This window comes from Eubalaena glacialis, chromosome 13 (assembly GCF_028564815.1).
Source record: "Eubalaena glacialis isolate mEubGla1 chromosome 13, mEubGla1.1.hap2.+ XY, whole genome shotgun sequence".
Taxonomy (NCBI): domain Eukaryota; kingdom Metazoa; phylum Chordata; class Mammalia; order Artiodactyla; family Balaenidae; genus Eubalaena; species Eubalaena glacialis.
The window spans coordinates 64,760,852-64,787,704 of NC_083728.1; the positions used below are offsets into that span (position 1 = coordinate 64,760,852).

A 26,853-nucleotide genomic window follows, 5' to 3' on the forward strand; every position below is an offset into this window, starting at 1 on the left:
AAAAGATTTGAAAGCTGGTAAATGGGGAGCTGGAATTTGAACGCAGACGGCTGGCATTCAAAAATCCACGTTCCTAACCAGCAAACGAGTCAACTTCTCCATATATAATGGATCTGAACCTTATTTTTCGACTCAGTTATATATCAAGCGCCTGCAGTGTATTCGACTGAGTTATATATCAAGTGCCTGTATACACTGCAGGCGCTTGATATATAACTGATATTTGATATCTAATATCTTCGTTAGATGTTTCTGCTGGATCCAAGGGAAGAGGTAGGAAATTCTCTACTCCAGAACTTAAAATATTTTCCACGTCCTGACTTTAGTCATAGATGGGGTAGGAGCGCCACCTGGTGGTACAATGGTACAACTTCATGCATCTCCTGTGCATTTCACAAGGGTAGCGTTTTCACCACCTGCAGTGTGTTTAAGATGCTCCAGTCCTGCTAGATCACCATCTAAATTCTTAACCTGTTTGACCCAGGTGCTAGTCTTGTTTCATTCACTAACCTGCTATGTGATTAGGGACAATTTTCTCTGTCTAGGCCTCAGTTCCCCCATCCGTAAAAAAGGGTGCGGGATCTCACCTCTGCAACTCTCACCTACAACCCCAAGTTTACTTAAACACAACTGTGTATTGGACCTTTGCTCTGTGCTTGGTGCTTTGCATGAATGAAATTATTTTATCCCCACAGCAACATCATTGGGCAATTGCTAATTTTTTTTTTTTTTTTTTTTTTTTTTTGGCCGTGCCTCGCGACTTGTGGGCTCTTAGTTCCCTGACCAGGGATCGAACCTGGGCCACGGCATTGAAAGTGCCGTGTCCTAACCACTGGACCGCCAGGGAATTCCAGGTGTGGAAAGTGCTCTTATTATCCCCATTTTACAGATGAGCAGGCTGAGGCTGGAGACCAGAAGGGACGTGCCCAGTGTTATTCAGCTCATTAGAGTCAGGATTTAAACACATGTCATCTGACTTCAGAACACGAGCTGTAAACCCCTGTGTCATCTGCCCTCACCCATCTCACACATCCCAACCATGGAAGTCTGTAGTGCCATCGCTAGAAACTCTGAGGAGTTTTTTAAACATGCTGTGATATTATGATTTATAATAAGAAACATATATTTGGTCTTTTTTCCCATGTCTGGCACCTAGCTCCTAAAATCCTTGGAATTTCCTAAGGGCGGAGAGCAATAAAGGTGTCTCTTGTTATGTTAATGGACCTCACTTAAGGATGGGGGCTGGTTGCCAGGGGAACCAACCTAGCGATTGGAGGGTTGGAACTTTCAGTCCCACCTCCCCAGCTTGGGGCTGAACCAATCGCTGATGATTTAATCGTGACGGGGTAATGAAGCCTCCATTAAAAGGACAGGTTTCAGTGAAAACTTGGAGATTTGGGGAGAGAGGTTCGCCTGGAGTGGGCTTGGACTCTCTGAGCCCTTTCCTCATGCCTTGCCCTGTGCATCTCTTCCATCTGGCTGTTCCTGAGTTATATTCTTTTAGGATAAACCGGTATCTAGTAAGTAAAATGTTTCTCTGATTTCTGTGAGCTACTCCAGCAAATTAATTGAATCCAAAGCGGGAGGAGGTCATGGGTACCTCTGATTTATAGTCAGTCAGTCAGTCAGAAGCACAGGTAACAACCTGGGCTTGCAACTGGCATCTTGGGGAGGAGGGCAGTCTTGTAAGTTTGAGGCCTTAACCTGTGAGATCTGACGTTAACTCCAATAGCGTCAAAATTGTTGAATTGTAGGACACCCATCTGGTGTCCAGGGCATTTTTCGTTGGCATGGGGAACGCCACACACACACCTCCCACCCACATTGGAAACTGGGTTCAGAACCTCTTTATAGGCCCAGGCCCCATGCACAAGTTTCTGATTTAATTGATGTGGAGGAGGAGAACCGGCCCATAAAATACCCCAGGTGATTATAATGTGTAGCCAGGCTGAGAAACCCTGCTGTCGAAAGAATATACCCAGTGTCCCACCAGTCTCAGTGCAGATTTAAGCTCTAATAATTTCAGAAGTATAAACAGATTTTGTTTCTAGAGCAGTTTCAGGTGTACAGAAAAAAAACTTTCAGAAAGTTCAGAGAGTTCTGATATATTCCCCCCACCCCGTTGCCCCCATTATTATTAACATCTTGCACTGGTGTGGTATATTTGTTGTCATTGGTGAACCAATATTGATACATTATTATTAACTAAAGTCCATAGTTTAAGTTAGGGTTCACTCTTAATGTTGTACCTTCTATGAAATTTGATAAAAGCATAACGCGATGTCCTGTGGCCACCATTACAGTATCCCACAGAATAGTTTTACTGCCCTGAAGTCCCCTGTGCTTTTCATCCCTCCCACTCCTAACCCCTCCCCCAAATCCTGGCGATCACGAATCTTTTCACTGTCTCTGGTTTTACAAACTTATTTTTAAAATCATTTAAAAATTTAGCTATTTGAATCTACAGCAACACGTTTTTCAACTTTAATTTTGTTGTTTCTTTTTGGCCGTGCCACACAGCTTGCAGGATCTTAGTTCCCCGAACAGGGATTGAACCCAGGCCCCGGCAGTGAGAGCCCAGAATCCTAACTACTCGGCCACCAGGGAACTTCCTAAATTTTCATTTTGTTGTTTTAGTCATCATGGCCATCTACCATCAGAGGGACTGAAATAAAAAATTTTAAGTCTATTGTTTCAAACTCAGGAAGCGAAATAAGTGTAAAGGAAATGTAAACTTTCAAATGCCAGTTTTTGTAAGTTTGCTCATGCTTCAAAAGTTCCTAAAGGAGAAAACTGGGCTCAGACTTTTGGAACATGCTGTACTCAAGAAAGGAGAACCAGTTGCTTCCACAGGCCAGGAACAGCATCTGTGAGAAGATGGTGCTCAGAGGTCTCCCACGGGGGACTGGGTAATGTCCGGACAGGCAAGGGCTGGGGGAGGGGCGGGCAACGGGGACATTCCTGGCAGAAGGACCTCTGTGAGCAAGAGAGTAATGGGCTGGGGTCCCCGGGGAAGTGCCAGCTGTTCAGTGGTTAGGGCCCAGCCTTCACACTGGCCCAGGGCAAGAAATAAGCCTGGATGGGGATATATGTTTATGTATAGCTGATTCACTTTGTTATACAGCAGAAACTAGCACACCATTGTAAAGCAATTATACTCCAATAAAGATGTTTTTTAAAAAAAAAAGAAAAGAAAGAAATGAGCCTGGAGTGGTCAGATGGTCACCGAGGCCACTGAAAACCATGCGAAGATTGGATGTTAGCCTGTGGGCCATAGGGAGCCATTGAAGGTTTAAGAGCAGCAGAGCGACACCGTGTGATCTGTGTGGGGAAAGGTCAGGAGCAGAGAAACCCTGTGAGGAACTACGGGGGACAGTCCAGGGCCCACTCCCTATGCCTCTCTGGGTATGACCATGGGACTCAATCTCGCCAGGGGGAAGTGAGCAAATAGGTGTCTCGTCTGGGGGGATGCATTTAAGCGGCAGCGTACAGTTCACGCTCTCCACCTTTGAAGCCCTGTGTTCAGATGGCTGCGACGTAAGATGACAGTGCCTCTGTCTGTATCCCTGAGCTACAGTGAGCAGGGGCCTCTGCCGACGAAGCTGTATATGAGCAGGAACAAAAAATAGACCTTGCTGCCTTGAGCCTGTGCAGCCTGGGGGATGTTTGTCTGGCAGCATAGCCTGGCCTGATACAGAAACTATTGCAGGCCCAGGAGGACAAAGGCCTGAGCCAAGGCAGTAGGGATGATGGAAGTTGTGGCCTGGGACTTGTATATCGCCACCCCAAACACAGTGGTTTAAAGCAGTGTTTATTTAGCTCATGAGTCTTTGGGTTGGCTGGGTGGCTCTTGTGGACTCGGCTGGACTCACTCATACATCTGTTGTCATCTGTGGGTCTGCAGCTCTTGGTCCTGTGTGTCTCAGGGTCACTGGTTTGGGATGGCCTTGGCTGGGATCACTGGGGAGGGGGTGCTCGGCCCATCTCCATGTCTTACCTTGATCAGGCTAGGCCAGAGATATCCTCACAGCCATGGCAGAGGGGCAGGAGAGGGAAGTGAAAACAGGCAAGGGCTTTTATGAGGTTTTTCTTAGATCCCGTTTGCTAACATCTCATTAGCAAAATAAGTCACATGCCTGAGCCCAGAGTCAAGGGTAGAACAGAATGTACTGCAAAGCTAGATAGCAAAGGGCACAGATAAAGAGGGGGGCGAAGGATCAGGCCACTTGTGCAGCCAGGCCCCCACAGCCCCCACTGGGGAAGCTACAGGACTTGATGATTGGCTGTAAAGGGAGATACCACGGATGTCTCCAACAGTGGCCACCAACGCTTACCCCCATCTCTGTACCCACCTGCCACTCCACCCATCAAGACATGGTGTCTGTTTCCCCACCCCTTGAACCTGGGCTGCTCTTGTGACTTACTCTGACCAACAGAATGTGAGAGAGTGACCCTGTGCCAGTTCTCAGCCGTGCCCAGCTGCAATGGAAAGGTGCTCAGGCTGGACCACTGAATGATGAGAGGCCACATGGTGGGGAGAGGTCATGTGGAGGGAAATCCAGGCAGACACAAGTGAGAATCTTAGAACTTCTGGTCAACTCCTGCCTGAATGAAGCCACATGAGTGAGCCTGGATAAAACCAGAGGAGTCATGAGAAATAATAAACCATTGTTGTCTTAACTACTAGGTATCGGGGTAATTTGTTACACAGCAATTGATAACTGATACAGGGGAGGTGGAGACAACTAAGCAAGGCTGGTGCTCAGATTGATGACTTGAGTTCTTCGGCAGTGGTGGTGTCAGTCTCTGAGATGAGAACTCCAGAGGCAGGAACTGGTTTGAGGAGAAAGTTGTGGACATGAGTTTTATGCTCACAGGACATCAGTGCAGTAAAATCCAATAAGCATCGACTGAGATACATGTGTCTGAACTTAGGGAGAAATAGGGGCTGGAGACTGGGGAATGTTTCATATGGAATAACGGAGGATGCCGTGGACATAACGCTGCTCATGGTGGGGAGGATGTGGAAAGTGTGACTAAAAGTGGGCCAAGAACAGTCTTGAGGAGTGCTCATGGTAAGAAGTGGTTCTCAAACTTTAGTGGATGTAATTACTATCCTGTGAGAATGTGAAGATACAGATTCCCTGGCCCAGCCGTCCAGTTTCTGAGTCAGGAGGTCAGGGATGGGCCTGGGAATCTGCTTTGCCACCTGGCTCCCACCCTTCTGCTCCCAAATACAACAGGTGGAAAGTTCCATCCCAGGTGAGACAGGAGTTTGGCTGGGAGAGTAGGAGAGAGACCTGGAGCAAAGTTGAGAGGTTTGTTTGATTTTGTTTGATTTCACCATCATTCTTACAGCCTTGTGGGGAGGAGCTAGTCGAGAGGAGAAGGTTGAAGAACAGTAGACTTTTTCCTCCCTGCCACTGAGCAAAGACCCACTGAGTGCTGAGTGGGAGAGCCCTGTGCAATTAGGGACAAAAGAGCTCTGAAGTGGCCCTGCCGCTGAGAACAGCTAGGGGGAACGTGCAGGAAATGTCTTAGGGACGTCAGGAAGGAACACCTGAAGTGGGCTGGCCTGAGGCTTCTGCAGTGTGACTGGGAGAAAAAGAGCCTGTGCTCAGAAGAATTCAGTGGAGCCTGCTGGCTGTGAGGCCCTGGGCAAGGCTCTCTGAGCCTCAGTGAAAGGAGCATAATTTGCATCCTGCCTCCCAGTGTACAGCAGAGTGGTTAAAAGCCCAGGCCCTATACCAGACTTTGTTGGAGTCCCAGCTCTGCCACTTACTGGCCCTAAGACCTTGGGCAAGTCATTCTCTGTGACCCAGTCTTCTGACCTGCAAAACAGAAATCACAATACTCCCTGCCTCATAAGGGAACTCCTCTGACCTCCAGGCTTTGCTCAGGCTGTTTGCTCAGTTTGAAACGCTACTTGCCTCCACCCTACCCTGCCCCAATCTGGGTGTCTCCTACTCAGTAATTCTTTCCTGACCCCTACCACTCTGATCCTCTTCTGTCGTAGCACTTATCACATCGCAATTACGTGCTTCAGCATCTGTTGTCCCAACCAAGTTGGGCTCCAGGAAGACAGGAACTAGATCAGTTTGGTATCGCTAGCACCATATGTTATGGATGAGAGTTCAGGCTCCGGGGCCAGACAGCCGAAGTTCATCAGTCTGGCTCCCTCGCTATTATCTGTGTGACCTTAGGAAAGTAGTTTAATCATTGTGAAAGGCAGTTTTCTCATCCAAAAATAGAGATAGTAGGACCTAGAGGACAGGATTGATGAAGAGCATAAATTAGGTAATTCACATAAAAGCACCAGGTAATAGCTGGCGAATAGTAAGCATTCCACAAATGCTAGCTATAATTGGTGGCAGGGATAGGCAGCTGATACATTATTTTTAATGAGTTTCTATATCCTTAGTGCCTGAGGCTGGGGAAAGTTTGTTCACTCATTAAAATTTGTCCCAAACCTGTAAGCAATGATACTCCAGTAGCAATGAGCAAATAGCGTCCACATCTTGGATGGTTTCTAAAGACAATTCTCCAGGAAAAGCAACCAGGGGTCCTTGGAGAAATAGCTGTAGCAAAGAAAATAGGAGGAGAGCCTGGAACATCCTATTGTCAGAAAGCAAGAAAGTGCTCAAAGGGGTTTGATTAATGTCCAAGACACAGAAGCTTGACGAGCCTTCACTGGCCACATTTTGGGGAAAAATTGACCAGAAAGAATAATGATAATTTATTATTAAATACAGAATTTTTTTAAAACCCATGAGTCCATAGTGATTCTCAAAAAAAGGACGGGAGGGAAACTTATTTACTGAGGAACGCCAATTAATTAATTGAGATAAGGGTAAGGACTGGGAAAAAGCGCAATTTTGCAAACACCTATGTAACTGATCCAGGCAAGAAGGATGTTAAAACCACTGAGTGAAGGCTGATCGAGAACAGGATAGTCATATGATCTCAATGTGTCTCCCCAGAGAGTCTGTATTAATTACAAATGGAAAATGGTGCCATTCCCTGGAGAAACAGGACACACACCATCTTTATCAAGTGATCAAGCCCTCACATCACCAATAATGGGACCAACTGGCATTACGTGCTTCCTGCTGTGACACAACTGTAAGTGCATTCTGCTAAAAACTTTAACCTGGGGACTTCCCTGGTGGTGCAGTGATTAAGAATCTGCCTGCCACTGCAGGGGACACGGGTTCGAGCCCTGGTCCGGGAAGATCCCACATCTTCCCGGACCAGGGCAGATCTTCCCGGACCAGGACTTAGGCGCTGAGCAACTAAGCCCATGTGCCACAACTACTGAAGCCCGCGCACCTAGAGCCCAGGCTCTGCAACAAGAGAAGCCACTGCAATGAGAAGCCCGCGCAGCGCAACGAAGAGTAGCCCCCGCTCACCGCAACTAGAGAAAGCCCGTGCACAGCAACGAAGACCCAAAGGAGCCCAAAATAAAATTAATTAATTAATTAATTTTTTAAAACCTTTACTATAATCAAGGGGGGTTGGGGGAGCAGCGGGCTCTTCCTTAATCTGAATATAAAGTGAATATTAGCTAACAGTGTTGCATTAATGTTAAATCTCGGATATGAAAATGGTATTGAAGTCATGTAGGACAAAGTCTTTGATCCTAGGGGATACATGCTGAAGTATTTATGATAGATATCTGCAACTCAGTTTTAAAACGAACAGAAAGAGAACAGCCCGAAACTCCCACCACAAGGTTCGCGCGTGCGCACAGGCCTCTTTCGGAGACACGATTTCGCGCAGCTGGAGAGTCAGATTGGGCGCCACGAGGCGGAAATACGTAACGGCGGTTTCCGGTGACCGCGTACGCGTCCAAGGCAGCGGGATGGAGGAGGTGCCTCACGGTGAGCGCGCGGAGGGGGCGTGGGGGGCGTGGGGGCGGGCCTGAAAGGACAGGAGCCACTCTAACTGTGATCTTGTCTCCGCGCAGACTGTCCCGGGGTCAGCAGCGCCCAAGCAGGTCGAGGGGCCTCATGTCAGGGGTGCCCCAACCAGGGGTTCTGCGCTTCTGGAGCTGGTGCCGCTCCGGACCCGGGTGAGGAAGGGGCAAGGCTTCAACGGGAAGTGAGAAACGCTGTCCTGGAAGAGGCGGGACGTGGGCGGAGTGTGGATGGTGTTGGGATAGGGGCCTTAAAGATGAGGGTCAGGGGCACAGAGGAGGCGGGTCGTGGAGTCGTCTTCAGGATAAGGGGCGGGGCTTGAGGGATGAGTGACAAGAGCGGGGCCCAGAGGGGCAGGGGTTTTAAAGGGCTAGGAGAGGAGAAAATTGGCGGGGTGGGGGCGGAGCCTGAACCCGTGACTGGCGTGGAGTCAAAAGGGGTCTCAGGAGGGGCGGGGCATGGGAGAAAGTCGTGGGAGGTGAGGGGAGGGACCAGCGGTTTGAGTGACAGTAATTGGAAGTGGTTGGGAGGAGGCGGGCACCAGAGGGAATGGGGTATAAACTTTGAAGTCAGGGAGCTTAGGCTTAAATCCTAGCTCCGCCAGCTGTTTTCTTTGGACAAAATTTCCTTCCTTTTGAGGAGCGATTCTCCCATTAATTCAACAGAAGTATGTATTGATCACTTGCAGGCACAGTGCTCTGTGCTGGGGATACAGCTATGAATGAGACAGATGAGGTGATTAAAAAGCCTTAACCTCTCTGAGCCTCCGTTTCCTCATCAAAAATGGGGGAAAAACAGTTACCGTGTTGTTTTAGGGATTTGAACTAGGATGAAATATTGAAAGCATAGTAAATGTGTAATAGTGATGGTTATCAGTGACAGGTAACTAAGTGCCTGCAATTTGTCAGTTTCTCACTCTTGGCACTACTGACCCTCAGGGTTGGATAATTCTTTGTGATGGGGATGTCTGCCCTGTTTCTCTGCCCTGAACATTTAGCAGCATCCCTGACCTCTACCCACTACATGTCAGCAACACTCCTTCCTGTGACAACCAAAAATGTCCCGAGACATTGCCAGATGTGCCCTGGTGGGGTTTGCCCGCAGATTGGGAATCATTGCTGTATTGAAAGCTCTGTTCTGGAACTGGGAATATAGTGTGAACACTTCAGAGTTCCCCCCTTCATGGACTTTATATTCTAGTAGAGGAGACAAACAAGTAAACCGATAAATAAGGAAATGTCAGATGTACTCGTAGCCTTGGGTTTTTTTTTGTTTGGTTTTGGTTTGGGGTTTTTTAGTAGCACTTATTACTACCATTGCTGAGGTGTTGTTTCACTCACGATCCCTTGAAATAGCCCAAGGACTTAGCTTCCTCCAGCCCATTGGAAGAGTGACATTCAGAGAGGGACAAATATCATATGATATCGCTTCTATGTAGAATCTAAAAAAATGGTACAAATGAACTTATTTACAAAACAGAAATAGAGTCACAAATGAGAAATAGAGAAAACAAACTTATGGTTACCATGGGGGAAAGGAGGGGGAGGGATAAATTGGGAGATTGGGATTGACATATACACACTACTATATATAAAATAGATGACTAATAAGGACCCACTGTATAGCACAGAGAACTCTACTCAATACTCTGTTATGGCCTATTTGGGAAAAGAATCTAAAAAAGAGTGGATATATGTATAACTGATTCACTTTGCTGTACACCTGAAACTAACACAACATTGTAAATCAACTATACTCCAATAAAAATTAAAAAAAAAATAAAAAAAGATTGAGTCAGGGGCTTGGTCATCTGAATTGCTTTCTTTGCAGCCATAGAGGAAATCAAAGAAAAAATGAAGACCGTGAAACACAAGATCTTGGTGTTGTCTGGGAAAGGCGGCGTTGGGAAAAGCACATTCAGTGCCCACCTGGCCCACGGCCTAGCAGAAGATGAAAACACACAGGTGGGACCTTAAGGAAAAACTGGGAGAGGCTCATGTCTGAGGGCTCATGACGGCTCGTAGGGAGCTGATTCGTTAATGTCAGTTTATCTGGCCTCTTTGGAATCTAGATCCCTGCAGAGAGAACGAGGAAATGCAAGGCAGTCGAGCAATGAAATGAATATTTCATTGGATTCTCTAGCCATGAACATGGCTAGCAGGTGTACATTTCTCTTGGCTTGCTGATTATTTATTATGTTAAGTTCAGGCTTCTTTCTCTTTATGAACCCCTTCTGCCTTTTTCTAGGTCAGGGGTCTACCAACGATAGCCTGTGGTCAAATCCAGCCCATCTCCTTTTTATGGCCTGTGAGCTATGAATGTTTTTTACATTTATAAATGGTTGCGTTTACAGTGTTACATTAGTACTTCTGAATCGTTGATTTTGCCCACAAAGCCTAAAATACTTTCCGTTTGGCCCTTGAAGAAAACACTTGCCAACCCCTACACTAGGCCATTCACTTACACCCACGTACACAGAGGAGCTTGAAAACTCAAATTCCCCAGTGCTGCTCTCAGGATTTCAGCTTTAATAAAAGGTGTGGTAGGGTGAGGAAGAAAAAAATTACTTTTACCAAAAAGATGAAATGGAAATTTGTAGTACCTGTGATTTAAAAAATACAGGTTATTCATTGGGACTCATGATGGTTTTGCACTGATCTTAGGAAATGATCCCAATATTCACTTTGATTACAATTTTATACCTAATGAAACTATGAATGCTGCGGGGTTAGTTATTTTTATTTTTTTAACACAGAACACGTTCCACCATTTGGTTTTGCCAAAATGAAATTATGTTCAAAATTCTAATTGAAAAATATATATATATACATGCCAGAGCTGCTAGAGAAGCATCGGTGTCTCTTAGACGCCACTGCCCAACACGTTGAGCCCTGAAACAAGAGCCGTGGTGAGGACTTGTGTGTTGGTGCTGTGTGTGCACTGGGTGAGAGAGCCCACTACACACTCTGTGTGGATCACCAACTCTGCTGTTTTTCCGTCAGAGCGCTGTTTGGGGCCTGCAGAGGAGTTCCGTGTAACATGGAAACAATTTTATTGTGTTCATGTTGAAAGCCATTCCCAACCATTCCAGTTCTTTCCTTGGTCTTGGTGCGTGCCTTCTTTCCATACACTGATATATTTTTGAAAATTAGTTTTGTCTTTGTGCATTTTGAATGTTGAAATTTATTTTTATATAAACAAGGGCTAACTAACTTTCAGTTCACATTTCTTTTATAGCTGGCAAATGACCTTACACTTTTGTTTGGCTTTTTTTTTTTTAAAAGATAGTGCTAGTGGGGAGTGTAAAGGTATGTTTAATTTAATATTGACATTTCAAAACTGCCACATATTGCCAGTTATTTTTTTTAAACTCTAATAACTGGATAAGTTTCATACTTTCTACTTGTGTGAGATAAACCATTCTATTCCAGTATGAAATAGCACCCTAAGTTCTTAATAAAATAAAGGCTTTATTTCCTCCACAAAAAACCCAGTAAAGGTAGCTACCGTGGGCAGGGGGATCAAGCCCACCATTCCGACCTGCCCTCAGTACGCTCGAGCGCGTGCGCGCGCGCGCACACGCGCGCACACGCACACACACGCACACACGCATACACGCATACGCACACGCACACGCACACAGATAAACAGTGGCCTCTCAGATACCTCACCGAAGGCTCCAGGAATATATTTTTTTAAATTGTTGGGTTAAGAAAGTAGAGTTTACTTCAGGGGTCAGCAGACTTTTTATATAAAGAGCCAGATGGTAAATATTTTAGGCTTTGTAGGCTATACAGTTTCTGTAGCAACTATTCACTTCTGCCCTTGAACATGAAAGCAGCCGTAGACAACCTGTGAACAAATGAGTGTGCCTGTGTTCTAATAAAACTTTGAATTTCATATAATTTGAATGTAATAATTTTCACGCTGTCGTGAAATAAATGTATACTTCTGATTTTTTTCCCCCCCAACTCTAAAAACGTCATAGCCATTCTTAGCTATGGGCTGTACAGAAACAGGTGGCATTCTGGGTTTGGCCCCTGGGTTGTAGTTCGCCAGCCCCTGGTTTGGTTTGTAGCTCCAGAAGCACTAGTGCTGGCTGGGGAAGAACTTCTTTGGGGGAGGATTGAAACCTTGGGGAGGCCATGGCCTTCTTGGGACAGTGCAGAGGCTGGACTAGGGGACCTATAAAGCTTGGTGTTTCTCTCACTAGGGCTCTGAATCCTGCTTGTAACTCATTTCTCTTCGGATCATTTTATGACGTGTGGAGCTGCTTTTGTTGGCCTACATGACTGACGTGGGCTTCTCTGGAATCCAGTATCTGTCACCCAAGATGTGCTCTAGGCATCTGGGGAAAGGGAGAAGTGACTGGCAGGGGACAGCTGGGCAGGCTCGTGGGAGAAGGCGGCCTTGGACTCTGATGGCGGCTGATGGGATGTGGCGGGAGGAGGTGGAGGCAGAGGCGCAGAGCTGGGACCGCCGGGGCAGACAGGCTGGGCAGGCAGGGCTGCTGCTGCTGCAGCAGAGGGGCCGAGGATGAGGCTCAGCCTGAGCCAGACCTGGGAGGCTTTAACGCCCTGGGAGGATGTTCCAGCGGGAAAGAGGCATGGTTTGAGGGTTGCTATAGCAGCAGCCGAGTGTGTGATCGAGTGTCGTCAGAGGGTGACGGTAAACCAGTGGGAGGTGTTGCTCTTGTCTCCATGAGAGGCCACGAGGACACAACCGGGGCAGTGCTGGAACCAACGGCAGGAACAAATGGAGCAGCAGGGCCTCCAACTCTTGGAGAAGAGGGAGGGTCAGAAGTCTAGCTGAGCATTTGGGGCGGGAGGTGGGTGCAGTCTAGCGTGGTGGCCAAGAACACAGGCTCTGGAGTCGGTCTGCCCACGATCACATCCCAGTGCCGCCGATACCACTGCTGTGGCCTTGGGCAGGTTATCAGACTGTCTCTGCCTCAGTTTTCTCATCTGTAAAATGGGACTCAGGACCGAGTGAGATGATGCACGTAACTGTAAAATGCTTAACACGATGCCTGATGCATAGGAAGTGCTCAATAAATGTCCCTGATAGAATATGGAGGGGAGAAGACTATTTCTGCTTTGGTGATAATGAGTTTGTAGCCCACCCAGAGTCAAGTGCCAAGCAGGTTCAAGTATACTCGCTCATCTGTTTTTCTGTTAGTCAACAATCTCTTGCCGTCTGAGGGTCAAGTTTGTATTGGCCAGTTGGCCAGCCAAGAAATCTGTTTTCTGTGATGATCCATGTTGCCCAGAGTAATCTTTGCTTTCAGAAGCTGTCAGGCATCTTCTTAAACAGCTGTCTGGAGATGTGCTTTAACCAGGCCAGCTACAAGGAACCACTTGTGAATAGACAGCTGTTTACATAGAATCATGCTTCCGTGCTGTTACGTTCTGAAGTCCCACTGCGCACACGTTGAAACTTTGCAGTAGACTGAAGGGAAGCTCACCAGCTGTGTGGAAACATGGCTAGATGAGCTGGACTTTTTTCTTGCAGTGGTGCTTAAAAAAAAAAGTCAGCACTTAAGAAAGTCTGTCTCCCCTCAGGCAGACCTACTGGTGACAGAAAACATCAGTGTCGCCAAAGGGTGCCCGGCGTGGGCACAGAGTACACACCGAGTGTCTTGTTGACTAAAGTCAAGTAGCTCACACCCCTCCCTGCCCTAAATTCAGCAGGATGGTGAGGACCGCCCTGTCCTTTTCTGCCTGCCACCTGGTGGCAGCTCATTACTGACTGCAAGCAAGGCTGTTCCATGATAGCACTTGGGCAGGCAGGTGTCTGATGGTTTGCAGAGGGCCTTGAATCGCGGGGTAGCCCCTGACTAATCACAGGTGGGCCGGGGAATGTGCAGGTTGGGGTGAAGGGAGGAGGAGGAGCCTCTATGGTGCAGACCTGAGCCGTGAGACATCCAAGTATTACGTGCCTTCTTTCCACCGCAAGAGTCAGCAGCTCCCGTCAGTCACCAGCTTATCATCCTGCCTTGTGATCTGAAAGGCAAACTGTGTCATTAAAAGGCCCAGGCTATAGTGTCTGAGGCCCTCTCGGGGGCTTTTAGACTCGAGGGCTGGAAGGAGCCTAATGATCTCCCGAAACACTGGTTTCGCAGATCAGAAGCTCAGACAGATCGGGGAGGAGAAGCAGCTTGTGCGAGGTGACACGGCCTCAGAGTGCCAGGAGTTAGGACTGAGCCCGCTTCCCGTGACCTCTTAAGTGGAAGTGTGGGGTGCTGGGTAGGGAACGCTGTGGATCCTGACAGCCCTGCAGCGCCCACTCCACCACTTTCTAGCTGGGAGAGGTGTGGCAAAGCCTCCTCTTCCCGTCAGCCTTCTAGCACCTTCCACAGACCCTGTGAGGATTAATGCAGGCGTGTTTCTTCCAGCTGGGGTTCTCTGGTGTAACTGGGGCAGAAAGGGGATGAATTGGAGGGCTATGGGGGTAGCGGCAGGGTCAGCAGGATGTCTGAAGGGGGCAGGACGCGCCACTGGAGAGCTGGGTAGCAGGAAAGTGCCACAGCCTTTCCGGGTACCGCCGCAGAGGGAGTGCATGTGATCTCTTTCTTGTATCATTTCACTCAAGATACCCACTTGGTTGTGGGGAAGAGGGGGTGTAATTCCTCAAAAGGAAACTGATTAAACTGTTCCCAAAAGAGAGCGAGATTTTCTAGACCAAGTGGCTAGAAACTCGAGATTATTGACGAAAGTCTCCGTTAGGGTCGTAGCGATGGTATAATTTCCCAAGTCGTGAGGCTCTGATGTAAAACGTCTGGATCATTAACCACACATCAGCGTGAAGCATCAAGAAGGCCAAGGAGGGCTTCCCTGGTGGCGCAGTGGTTGAGAATCTGCCTGCCAATGCAGGGGACACGGGTTCGAGCCCTGGTCTGGGAGGATCCCACATGCCGCAGTGCAACTGGGCCCGTGAGCCACAATTACTGAGCCTGTGCGTCTGGAGCCTGTGCTCCGCAACAAGAGAGGCCGCGATAGTGAGAGGCCAGCGCACCGCGATGAAGAGTGGCCCCTGCTTGCCACAACTAGAGAAAGCCCTTGCACAGAAACGAAGACCCAACACAGCCATAAATAAATAAAAAAAAAAAGAAGGCCAAGGAAGTCAGGTCTTCAGGATGAGGTCTTCACCCTGATGGGTCTTCAGGGTGAGCGTTGTTCTGTTGCATTCTTCTTGAGGTCCAGCAGAGGGCGCGTGAGGCAAGCGACTATCCAGTGTATGAACGAACCGCGTTCCTGACCTGGTGTGAAGTCATGTGAGGATCGTAGGAGGTTGTCGAGAGGATTGAAGAGGAAAGCAAGAAACGAATTTGGGGCAAGTTACAAAGTTACCCAGAGGTGCTCTACTTTGGATCTAAGACATGAGAGCTTTCAAGATGAACACGGCCCTGCTCTTTAGAAGGTTTCTGAGGGCTGTCCCAGACCTTTTCACGAATCAGATGGGGAAAGCAGGGCGTTTGGGGTAGAAGGAGTCATCCAAGGCTGCACGTATCACTAGCAAAGAACTTCTGTAGATTTCCTTATTTTCACTTTCTTTTTTAGAAGTTGAGCCTAAGCCATCATTAACCTTCAGCATCACAGGAAGATGGGGCTTGGTCAGAGCTCAGCTAGAGGGTCCACTCTGGCCCTCCTCGCCAGGCCCCCAGGGTGGTGGGAAGAGCCCTGGCGTTAGAGTCCAGAGACCTCAGTTCATGTCCCAGCTGTGCTTCTTGCTCATTGAACAAGTCTGTGGGCCTCTCTGAATCTCTGTTTCCTCTTCTGTAAAGCAGAGATAATGACCCCTAACACACAGACAGGCGCGCGCGCACACACACACACACACACACACACACACACACACCCCAATACATGGTAAGGGCCACGAAAACAGTGGCTGGGCCTGAATCTTCAAGCGGCCTGATGCCCTGGACCATAAGCTCAGCCTGAAAATAGGCCATACTGAGGGTGGCTGGGGTGCGGCAGGGGCGTGGGCGGAGCACAGGGGTGTTGGTGTACTTTGCAGGTTCTTGTTAGGAATTTCGTCTGTGTCTCTGTGGCCCGGAAGATAAATGTTGTAACTCTCCTTCGTGAGATTCCGCTCGGTCCAAGTTCAACCCAGTTTTTCTTCACCTTCTCCCCTCCCTCCTTTTCCTGGAAGCCCGTCCCCTCCCGATTGTGCACATCTGGAGGATTGTACATCTGCTTACATCACGTCTCCTCTTTTCCCCAGGTGGCTCTTCTAGACATTGATATATGCGGGCCGTCAATTCCCAAGATCATGGGATTGGAAGGAGAACAGGTAATAGTGACAAGACAGAACGCAGGGAAGTATTTTCTTACGGTAAACTATAGCGCCAAGCTGCTAACCCTAAGCCAGGGGGTCAGCGGAGCCCATGCATTTTTACCTGGACATGACGAGATCAGGTAAATGTTCACTAGACCGCCTGTCTGCTTTTAACAACAGCCGTGAGTTTGGGGGCAGTGTGGATTATATTTAAGTTCATCCAAACCTTCTGAGAATTGTTAGTTTCGGTGCCTTCTTAGAGGGGAAGGGAAACAATACGTCAAATGCAGAAGTCAGACACAGAAACTTAGCCCTGGCTGGGAAAGCTAGACCAGGGCTGGCTAGGGTTCTGTACTCTGGAAGCAAGGGAATATCTCTGCTCCTGTGGTCACCAGAGGGGAAGTGAGACTGCAAGGCCGGCGAAGAATGCGTGTGGGGGCAGGGGTGGGGCAGCAGGTGCTGCCCCCTCCCTTCTAGGTGGCACAGAGCCATCCAAGAAAGGGTTCCCTTGGGGGGTGCATTGAAGCCGGGCTGGAGGACTAGGCTTTTCCTGGGCTGTTGGGATCGGTACATTCTTTACTGACGCGCCGGGTGCTGGGGTTCAGAGGCGAACAAGGCAGATAAAGACTCCACCCTTGTGGGAGGGGCAGGTGATAATAGGACACTAAGCAGGGTAAGGGGACAGACCCGGCAGGGCAGGGCGGCCAGGGGAGCTGCTCTTCGGGAGGGGGTGGTCAAGGGCACCCTGCTCAGAGAACCCAGAGAAGGGTGCGCTGGGATGGGGAGCACGTGCAGGAGCCCTGATGCAGGGGTGTCCTCGTGTCCTCTGCAAAGTGGCCCAGGGGGATGGGGCAGAGTGACGGGTGTGCAGAGAGTAGCCAGAGGCAGATGGAGCCAGTCCCTGGGGCCTCTGCTCAGGGCTCGGGACTTGCTTCTGCCGTGCCGGGAAGCAGCAGGAATCACAGCTCCGACCACGTACCGGTGAGCAGCAAGCTCTGGAGCACACGCCCCCCAGCACGGGGGCCCATTACCTCAGTCACATGCATGTACTACTCACTGGGCCAGGACACAAGTAGTTATAAAAATTGAAAATTTTAAATGGTGAGATAAAACAGCAGTTCTACTATTTTCTCCTCCTGTGCTATTGGATCATCGTGTTTACCCCTCTTTCAAAACCAGTGACTTAGAGAATTAGTATTAATAGGAATCAATGGGTTTTTTTTTTTTTAAGTATGACTTCAAAGCCGGTGACAAAGGACCCCATGTTATCTGATTGCAGTTCTGTGAAATGTCGGCAGCAGGCACATCTGTAGACACAGTAAATCCGTGGTCACCTAGGACTGGGGGGAAGTGTGGGGGTCGGGGGTGACACTTAAGGGGTGCAGGGTATCTTCTAAGAGTAACGAAAGTGTTCTAACGTTGATTGTGGTGATGGATGTACAATTCTGTGAATATCCTGAAGCCATTTAATTGTACGCTTTAAGTGGGTGAGTTGTGTGGTATGTGAATTATATCTCAAAAGTAAGAATTCATCAGGAAAAATGGGCTTTCTGTTTTGGGTCCAACGTTACTTGAAGCGTAAATCTAAGATTGATGTGTGGTTGGAAGTTGCGTAAGTTCCCGTTTCACAGTAAAGCGTCGATGTGGACTTGAACCCTGGCAGTTAGTGAACACTTACTGCGAGGAAAGGGTCTGGGTCTTGAAGTAGCCCGAGCTTCCCGCCGACACCGCTTCCCCATCGTTGTCCCCTGGGGGCAGCAGCTCAGCCCTGAAGTTCACGCCACTGAGGGGAGGGTTCTGTGTCTACTGTTTCACCAAAGGTCATCCCTCCACTCCTGGACTTGTACAGAGACCGCCTCGCTGCTCCACAGTTACCTGCATCTTCTCAGCAACCCCCAACTGATTTCTGTCACACTTTTAAAATATCCCAAATTATATTTGGACTCCAGTAACATCGGTCTCCTGACCAGATATCTAAGCAGTTTCCAAATAACCCAACCTGGGAGGGAAAGAGCAAATGAATTCTATCATCCATAACCCAGCCCCTGACCCCGCTCTGTTCACTCCCTATTAAGAATTTAGCGGTAGCATTTAAGACAATGAATTGTAATTTATAAAACTGCCTTCTTACTGCGTAAAATGTTGTCTGCGAGAGAAGCGTGACCAGGGTGTATAATTTCTTACAAATAAGTATGGGCTTCTGTTCCTGCAGGTTCACCAGAGTGGCTCGGGCTGGTCTCCAGTGGTGAGTGCTAACCCCCTTTTCTTCAGGATCTCTTGTCATATGTGTACACAAAGGGTTGTAACTGTTTATCGTCAACAGATATTTATTTAGGCACTTTCCTAGGCACAGGGAATCCAGTTCCAACCTGGGATTGGCACACTTTTTCTGTAAAGGCTCAGAGAGTAAATATTTCTAGTTTGTGGGCCATACAGTTGCCACCGTCATAGCTGGAAAGTAGTCATAAGCAAATGAATGACCGTGGCCATTTTCCAATAACACTTTATACAAAACCAGAAGTGGGGCCATAGTTTGCCAACCCAGGTTAAGATAGTAAAGGAGACGAGGTTTGTTTATTTCAGCTGAGTTCACTGTCATTGCCGCATGGGGCCGTATGGTGACTCTTTCAATCCCCCCAATATGGTAACCTTTTTTTTTAATGATTTTTTTCGAAAAAAAGAAAAGAAGAGATTTAAGGATTCAAAGAGTGAATATACTCACAGATCACATAGTAATTTTGTCCCCCCAATTTTTTCAGCCAGAGCTCAGACAAAAGACATAGGGAAGTGCCTTGCACTTTGGTGTTAAGTAAAATGTTTCTTGCGTCATCCTTTCTAGTTCCTGGAAGACAACTTGGGGGTGATGTCCGTGGGTTTCTTGCTCAGCAGTCCCGATGACGCCGTTATCTGGAGGGGACCAAAGAAAAATGGTTTGCCACTCTGCTTTCTGTCTCTTATCACGTCCTTCCAAGGGCAGAATTGCATCCCGTTCTGTCAGGATGGCCTCAGGCTCATCCTGCTGGGCTTCATAGAGTGTTATTTTTATGCATCTGGTTGCCTCTTCACTGGTTGAAGAGAGCCAACAGAAATACCAATTTTATTTAACGAAATGTTATAATTTTAAAAATCTATTGGGGGTTTTTCTCTCCTGAAAATCTACCTAACCCTGAAATTATTCCTAAGGTGGTTTGTGTTCTTATTTGTGTCAAAGAGAGAAGTATGTGAGGTCAAATCAGTAGCAGGTTGACTAGGCACTGAGGCTGCAGGTAATGATGGGAAAGTGCCCATCTGGGCAAGGTTCCTCAGCCTCGGTGCTGTTGGCGTTCTGAGCCAGATAATTCCTTGTTTGGGGAAGGTGGGCTGTCCTCCGCGTCACAGGGGGTTAGCAGTACCCTGGCGTCTCTGCACCAGAGGCGAGTAGAACTCCCACCCTAGTCATTGACAAGCAGACGTGTCCCCAGACGTTGCCAAACACCACTGATTGAGAGCACAGGTGATCCGTACGTAAAGGTCACGAGCTGTGCTCTGTAAAGAGAGTCAGAAGGACGGGAGCGAGGAGGCATCCCCGCGGGTCCTCCTTGCAGGCATGATCAAGCAGTTCCTCCGAGACGTCGACTGGGGCGAGGTGGACTACCTCATTGTGGACACCCCGCCCGGGACGTCGGACGAACACCTGTCGGCCGTGCAGTACCTGGCCGCAGCGCACATCGATGGGGCGGTGATCATCACCACGCCGCAGGTGAGCCAGGGCCCCCCACCCGGAGGGTCTCTTTCTCCGACAGCCCGAGAGAGACCCTGGGCTCTGCAGCACACCCTGACTGGGATCCGCAGAAGCCTTACATTGACCTTCGGTCCAGCCATTGTCAGCGGACAGGGAGGCATTAGGTGGCGGGGGCGGGGGTGGGCCTGGGTGAGGGGCGCCTGGCCCGAGGATGGCGCTGGAGAGAAGACGAATTTGTCGTTAGGGATGTTTCCTACTGAATTTTTAAAGAGAGGCTGGGGCCCACCCTTAGACCAGCAGTGCTCTCAAGAGTAGGTCCCAAAGAAATGACCCATGAGAACAGTGGAGTGGGGACGTCCGCTCTGATGCGGGTGCTGACGGTGGGCAGGGCTTTCCACGTGGGGCAGGGGCACATGGCAACTCTGTGCTTTCTATGAACCTAAAACCGCTCTAAAATTCAAGTCTAAAGCAACAGCAACAATCGAGTTGACACAAGGATGGCCTCTCCAATACCATATTTACTGTGAAGGAAAGAGAGTCCGCTTGGGTTCAGGAGGAGGGGAGTGGACCGAGCAGATGCCGGCCCTTCTCCAGGAAGCCTGGGGGGACGCCCCGTGTTTGTGCACCTCTGTATGTAACTTTTCTAGAAAACGTGGCTTCAGACTGGGGACGCCCACTTTCTTGGAGCCCTGCACATCCAGCAGCTGGCTTTCTTTAGGGGTCATTTTTCTTTTTTTTAATTTCTTTCTTTTTTTTTTTTTTTGTGAGAACTGCATTTTTTTAAAATTAATTAATTAATTAATTAATTTTAACATCTTTATTGGAGTATAATTGCTTTACAGTGGTGTGTTAGTTTCTGGGGGTCATTTTTGACAAAGCAGGGCTTGTAGAGGATACCAGGGAGAGAACCACGGCTGCACTGAGGTGAGACGCTGAGTAACGGCCAGTTTACTTTCTAGCTAAATGCCCTTTTGTGTGTACCCCAGCCTCAAAGGGCTCGAGGGCCAAACGTGGGCCTCAGGAGAATAGAGGACTCAAAGCCAGGACCCTTTGGAGGCCTGTGACCATTAAAGCCACAGATGTTAAGGAGTAGCCGTATTTGACAGCACATGACCCTTGGACACGTGTCTGCAATAAAATTAAATGGGGGACTGGGGTGGGTACTAAGCCCTGATTATCCAGTCCTCACGCTGTAAGATACACATTCAGAGTCCAGAAGTGAATCTGAAGGGATCCAAACCTGGTAATAGTCCTTATTTTCTTTTTGTGCATAAAGTTGTTTGGGTTCACGATACCCAGGATCAGAGGTTGGTGTACTTTTTCTGTGAAGGACTGGAGAGTAACTGTTTCAGGCTTTTCGGGTCACACGGTCTCTGTCACGGCCCTTTAGCTGTACCATTGTGGGGCGAAAGCGGCCCGAGATACTGTGCAGAAGAGTGGGCTGGGCTGTGTTCCAGAAGAACTTTATATATGAAAATAGGCAGCCAGACAAGCCCACAGGCCGCCCCTGACCTGGAAAGCTGTGCCCACTTGGGCTCAGCCTAGTACATTGATGGGAAAGTGGAACACGGAGGTGTGTTAAAGGGTCACTTTCCTGTAGATTCGTTGTACATTGGACATTTGCCTGTTCAGGTTTATCCTTTGAGGTTTGTGGGAAGTAAGTAGCACCTGGAACAGGGCTCACACGTGGTTGGCACGAAACAAATACGGAACACGGGGCACGGTCTCTAACGCTTCACGGTGGTGATGCCACGGCCCTGCAGCCATCCCTCCGCCACGCGGATGTCCTCTTTTTATGCTTTGACTTTGACATAACTGGACTTCTTGAACCTTGGCAGGAGGTGTCGCTCCAGGACGTCCGGAAAGAGATCAACTTCTGCCACAAGGTGAAGCTGCCCATCATTGGGGTGGTGGAGAACATGAGCGGCTTCACCTGCCCCAAGTGCCAGGTGAGAGCACGTCCAACCAGGTCCCGTCCTCCTGCCTGAGGAAGTCGTAGGGGTGGATCTCTGGGAAATAGTTTCTGTTTTCCCCATCGTTTCGGGAAGTGGAATCAGTTAAAACCCTCTGTTGCTGATTTAATGAAAATTCTTTTCACATTCAAAATAGCCATTTTTTAAAGTTGCTTTAAAATGTGGTCCATTCGTATGATTCTGAAACAAAATCAGGATTCCTCCCCCTTTAATTTGCCTCCCAGAAGGAGTCTCAGATATTCCCGCCGACGACTGGGGGTGCGGAGGTCATGTGCCAGGACCTGAAGGTCCCGCTTCTCGGCAAAGTGCCTCTGGATCCGCGCATAGGTGGGTGAGTCCCCGGTGGAGCCTGCACGCCCTCCAGCTGAGAGGAGCAGTGAGACCCGTGGCGGCGTGTGGCCGAGGGAGCAGGGGAACTTTGAGAGGGCGGGAGGAAAGGAAGTCACTAAGGAGAGGGGCCAGGCCGGGGTGACCTGGGGAGGCGGCAAGGGGCGTGCCTTCGACTCTTCTCTTACCCAGGAATTAGGTTCTGACTGAAAGTCAGGTACAGAATTAGCCTTGAAAACTCCCGAGGAAGGTGCCCCGCGTGTCCCGTCCACAGGGAAGCGCGGCGCAGCCCTCCTCGCGCCCGGCTTCTCTCGGCGAGCGCGAGGGGAAGTCGCTGGCCTGCCTCCAGGGCTCGCGCTCCTCTCTGGGTACCAGGGTCCTCCGGGGAGCCCACCCCCACCCCACACTCACTCCGGGGCGTCGGCTCGCTGGGTGGGGCGGCGAGGACACCCACCGCCAGATCTGTTTCCCCACAGTAGCAGGAGCTGACCTTGCTGAAGTCAGGTGCGACCCCCCCCACCACCTCGAGGAAGTGAGACAGTTAGGTTACGCAGGGGTGCCCAGGCCTGAGGGAAGCCGACAGACTGACGGGGCTCGGGCCCCAGTTGTTAGGAAGTGAGAGCCTTGGGAGCGTGGGCGCCGCGTGCGCTTAGAGGCCGAGGCCGCGGCGGCTGCGCTGGCAGGAGAACCGGGGGGAGGTGAGGGCTGGACTGGGGCCTGGGCGTTGCCGGGGAGAGGGGGACACACAGAGGGAAAGTGCCAGGATTTGAGAGGTGTCACGGATGTCCGTGCTGCCCAGTGTGAGCCACCGGGGAGACGGGGACAGCCCCCGGAACCGGCGAGCGCAGGAGGCGCCATCCAGGGACCGGCGGCTCCCTCCTGGTGCTGTGTGGAGGCGCCGAGGCCTTGGCCTTGTCAGCGGGCGGGGGAGAGGGGTCAGGGCTGGAGGGGGACGCGCCCGCGACGGGGTGGGAGGTGCAGAGAGGAGGGGCCGAGAGCGCAGCTTGGAGGCCTGCCCTGAGGAGGTGGACGGGAAGAGCCCCAGAGAAGCCCGGGGACCCGAGGGCAGCTCCTGAGACCGCACCTCGCCCATTTCCACGCCCAGCAGCGCTTCTGGTATGTGGTTTCCCCGAGAAACAGAGGACTCGGCTGCTTTTCCAGCCTTCCCCGGCGCTGTAAACTGTCTTCGCGTTGACCAGAGCTTCCCTCTGGGCCGTAGGAGCAGGTGCCTCCCCTCAAAGGCCTCCGGAGGCGGGCGGCCCACGTGAACCCGTGGGGGACGCGAGCCGTGGCAGCCTGAGCAGTCACCGCCATCCGCTCCAGGCTGCGCTGCCGCCCTAGTCCTCCGGGCAGCTCACAGGAGGGGGCCCGGTGCAGCCTCCGATTCAGTGCCGTCTAGCGGGCACGGTCCTGTGTGACAAGGCACATGTTCCCAGACCTCACCTCCGGTTGTAGCTACAGGGAGCTGGGCCAGCGTCGGGAAGGACAGGCGGTTAATGCCGTGCCGCGCTGCGGCGAGGCGGGCAGGGCCAAGTGAGGTCACTGTGACCTTCCGGAGCCGCTTTTGTCCGGTGAGGGAACAGCCGCGTTACCAGGAACAGACGAGGCCGTGCGTGAAGGACGCGCTCAGCCCCTGTGGGAACGTGCGGCAGAGGAGCGGCCGGGCTCTGGCGCCGTGATCCTCGGCCTCCCCAGCCCCGCACGCCTGAGGGTCACGCGGAAGCACCTCTGGGGCCGGGCGCCCTGGCCTGGATCCGCACTGCCCCAGCGCTGGCTGCGGTGATGGGGAGCCACTGCCGGGGGCTGCGCGGATGGAAGGAGGGCCCCGAGGGGAGCCTTGGACAGGGCAGTGCCCAAGGGGTGCCGCCTGCAGGCGACAGGCAGGAGAGGGGGAGGTTTGTGGAGATGGGGAACCGACCAGAGCACATCTGTAAGGGGACAGGCAGGTCCTCTGGGGAAGGGAGGACGAGGAGTGAGAGGACGCGGGGTGAGAATCAGAAGGAAGTGGCGCCACGAGCCTGTTGTGGGACCTGTGACTTCCCAGACCCGGTCCAGCGACCGTGAACTCGGAGGCTACCCTAGCTGCTTCCGCCGCAGTTCACGGTGCCCGGGCCACGTGGGGGCCCACTCTGCCCCCCGTCTCGGGTGTCCCTGTCCCACCGGACAACGTGCTGGGGAGCTGAGGCGACGACTGCTCCACGGTTGGCCTGGCCAGGATCCCCCCAGGAGGCTGGGGAGCGGCTGTGGGTTGTGGAACCACTGACCCTGCTTCTCCAGCAGGGGGGGCGGGGGCAGAGGCGCTGGCAGCGGGGTCTACCCAGGACCAGACGAGAGGGGAGCACGCCGCCTGCCCAAGGCCCCGCCCCGTGCTCACCTGGATGCGAGAGCACCTGTGTGTCCCGAGGAGGCACTGCAGTACACAGAGCAGAGGGACTGATGCCAACCAGGAGTGACCGTCAAGAGAAAAGCACACATGGAGAAAGCGCCGGGCAGAGTGTGTGTGTCACACACTCCCAAGCATTTTTTTTAAATACATGAGTGTGTACATGTATATATATGCCACGTTTATATGCATATATTTCTAGAAGGATACTTGAAACACTGGTAGCCTCCTTTGAACTCATTCTTCGTGGTATAACCTTTTGTATTCCATACTCTTACCGTGTGCCTTCATTATCTTTTTACTGAAAGAACGAATTGATCTTTTAAATGCAGGTTCCTGGGCCTGCCTAGGAGCTGCTGTATCTGATCATAACGGGGGCCCCGGAACCTGCATTTGCTGCACATGACCCAGATGACTCGCAGGCACACACACTAAACACCATCGGCCAGGTACGGGTCAGAGCTGCGAGGAAACGCTAGCCAGGGTCCCTGCTGGATGGAGGGGGGGAAGGCGAGGTCCTCGAGACCCCGACATTCTGTCTCAGCTTTGATCTTCATTACAAGTGAGGTGGGCTCGATCTTCCGTGTCACGGGCACAGAAAGAGCCCCAGGGTCACATCACCGCTGTGCTTTCTTCATGGATTTTCTGTCTTTTGTTTCTTTAAGGTAAGAGTTGCGACAAAGGACAGTCTTTTTTTGCTGAAGCACCGGATTCACCAGCCACTTTAGCCTACAGAAGTATAATTCAGAGTAAGTGTTTAAAGTGAATCTTGAGACTCCAGATGGCACGGGGCCAGGAAGTGACATAAATGAGCAGAGTGGGCTGGGTGTGAGAAGGTCCCATTCAGGATCATAAATGGTCACTGCAGCCATAAGTGGCCACACAGCTTCAGTGGGGACACTGGGGTAGTGAGGTCTGGGATGACCCCGTCAGCCCAGGAAGCCAGAAGTCTTGAAAAATCTTCCGGTACATCAGTGTTGTGAACTAAGTCATAGTTTAAAAAACACGGTGAAGTTTATGGTATAGGAAATACACCTCCATAAAGCTGTAAAAAGAAATTAAGAAGAAAAAAAAAAGCACAGTGAGCCAAACCAAACCCATGTGCAGGCCTGATTCAGTCAACAGGTAGCTGTCAGAGGCATTGAATTTAAGGCAGAGGTGTCGTCAGTAGTTAAAGCTTTAGGCTCCCGGTTTGTGGCTGAGTTCTTTTGACCTAGTGAAGTGGTGTTGAGGGTAAATTACGTCATTTCCGGGATTCTTGATCTGTAGAATGGGCCGGCGTGAGGCCTCCAGCCATGGTTATAACCACAGATGGGCAATGGGCAGTATTGGGCTCACTTTCAGAGATTCAGGGCAACAGCCGAAATGGGACTATTGGGAGAATTAAACCACCTGGGGACTCCACCCCATCTAGACACGGCCTCGCCAGCACAGGGCAGGGCCACCAAGAGCCGCCACTGCTTCCTCGCCTGCCGTTTGTTTTCCAGGAATCCAGGAGTCCTGTAGTCTGCGTCAGCCAAAAGGGGAGAACCTCATCGGCTCCTGAAACAGGAGGACGTTAGGGACACAGGCGGCACGTCCCATCACATCTGACCAGCTGGGTGACAGAGCAGGGGTCACAGGCAGAGAGGGACCAGCCCCAGGCATGGTGTGAAGTCCCTTTTTCAGAGACACTTTAATCATCTAACACTTGTACACTTTTCTTTAGAACATATGTAAAGGGCATTCTTTACAGATGTGCCGTTTGAAAAATAAAAACATCTCCTCAAACCTCTGCCCCAAGGCCTGCTTCATGTAAAAAACCAGCGGCCTGTGGGTCATGGAATTTTCTTCTCTTTCGGAAGCTGTTCCATTACAGAACCTCTCACTTGAGCCTTCGCTGCCTCGGAAAATAAGCCTGAAAAAGAACCAAAGGGCTAAAGGGGTGAATGTGTGGCTTCGCTGCAGATATTCAGTCACAGTTTCAGACAGCATAGTGGAAACGCTGTTCCTCGGGCAGAGAAAAAATTACAGCAGTGCTTGATAGATCCTGCTGGGGCTCGTCCTGAGGTCAGTGCACACCACACGGCTGGGCGTAGTCAAAAAACCCTCGGATCACCCACAGGAGAACAGATTTGGGGGTCAGTGTCGACACCCTGTATAGGAATGTGTGTTCACTATATCCAGCAATTTCCAGTGTCAGACAATTTACAGGGTTTTTTAACATTACATAAAAAGGAGAGAGATGCAAACTCCAAGAAGATCCTCGTTGCC

At 50.3% G+C, this 26,853-nt stretch overlaps 1 protein-coding gene and 1 non-coding gene across 3 annotated transcripts; one reads left to right on the forward strand and one right to left on the reverse strand.

Moving 5' to 3' along the window:
• Positions 1-775: 775 nt before the first annotated feature.
• Positions 776-847, reverse strand: TRNAE-UUC (transfer RNA glutamic acid (anticodon UUC)). Its single transcript has one exon. It is a non-coding gene; the product is annotated as a tRNA-Glu (tRNA).
• A 6,988-nt stretch (positions 848-7,835) lies between these two features.
• Positions 7,836-26,370, forward strand: NUBP1 (NUBP iron-sulfur cluster assembly factor 1, cytosolic). Of its 2 annotated transcripts, none has more exons than XM_061208016.1 (11): positions 7,836-7,880; positions 7,967-8,071; positions 9,747-9,880; positions 16,143-16,211; positions 18,409-18,441; positions 19,036-19,126; positions 19,781-19,935; positions 21,756-21,866; positions 22,115-22,217; positions 25,266-25,349; positions 26,088-26,370. In XM_061208016.1, exons 1-11 carry the CDS (start codon positions 7,862-7,864, stop codon positions 26,144-26,146), a joined length of 963 nt encoding a protein of 320 aa, XP_061063999.1. In that variant the 5' UTR covers positions 7,836-7,861; the 3' UTR covers positions 26,147-26,370. The 2 variants fall into 2 exon arrangements, with proteins under 2 accessions (XP_061063999.1, XP_061064000.1); XM_061208017.1 differs by having other exon boundaries at positions 22,118-22,217.
• The last annotated feature ends 483 nt before the right edge of the window (positions 26,371-26,853 follow it).

Bases quoted from the DNA above. Each gene is read 5' to 3' on its own strand.
- NUBP1 (XM_061208016.1), top strand. The intron at 19,936-21,755 runs GTGAGCCAGGGC...GAACCTTGGCAG, and splicing joins TGATCATCACCACGCCGCAG to GAGGTGTCGCTCCAGGACGT. The intron at 22,218-25,265 runs GTGGGTGAGTCC...TGTTTCTTTAAG, and splicing joins GCCTCTGGATCCGCGCATAG to GTAAGAGTTGCGACAAAGGA.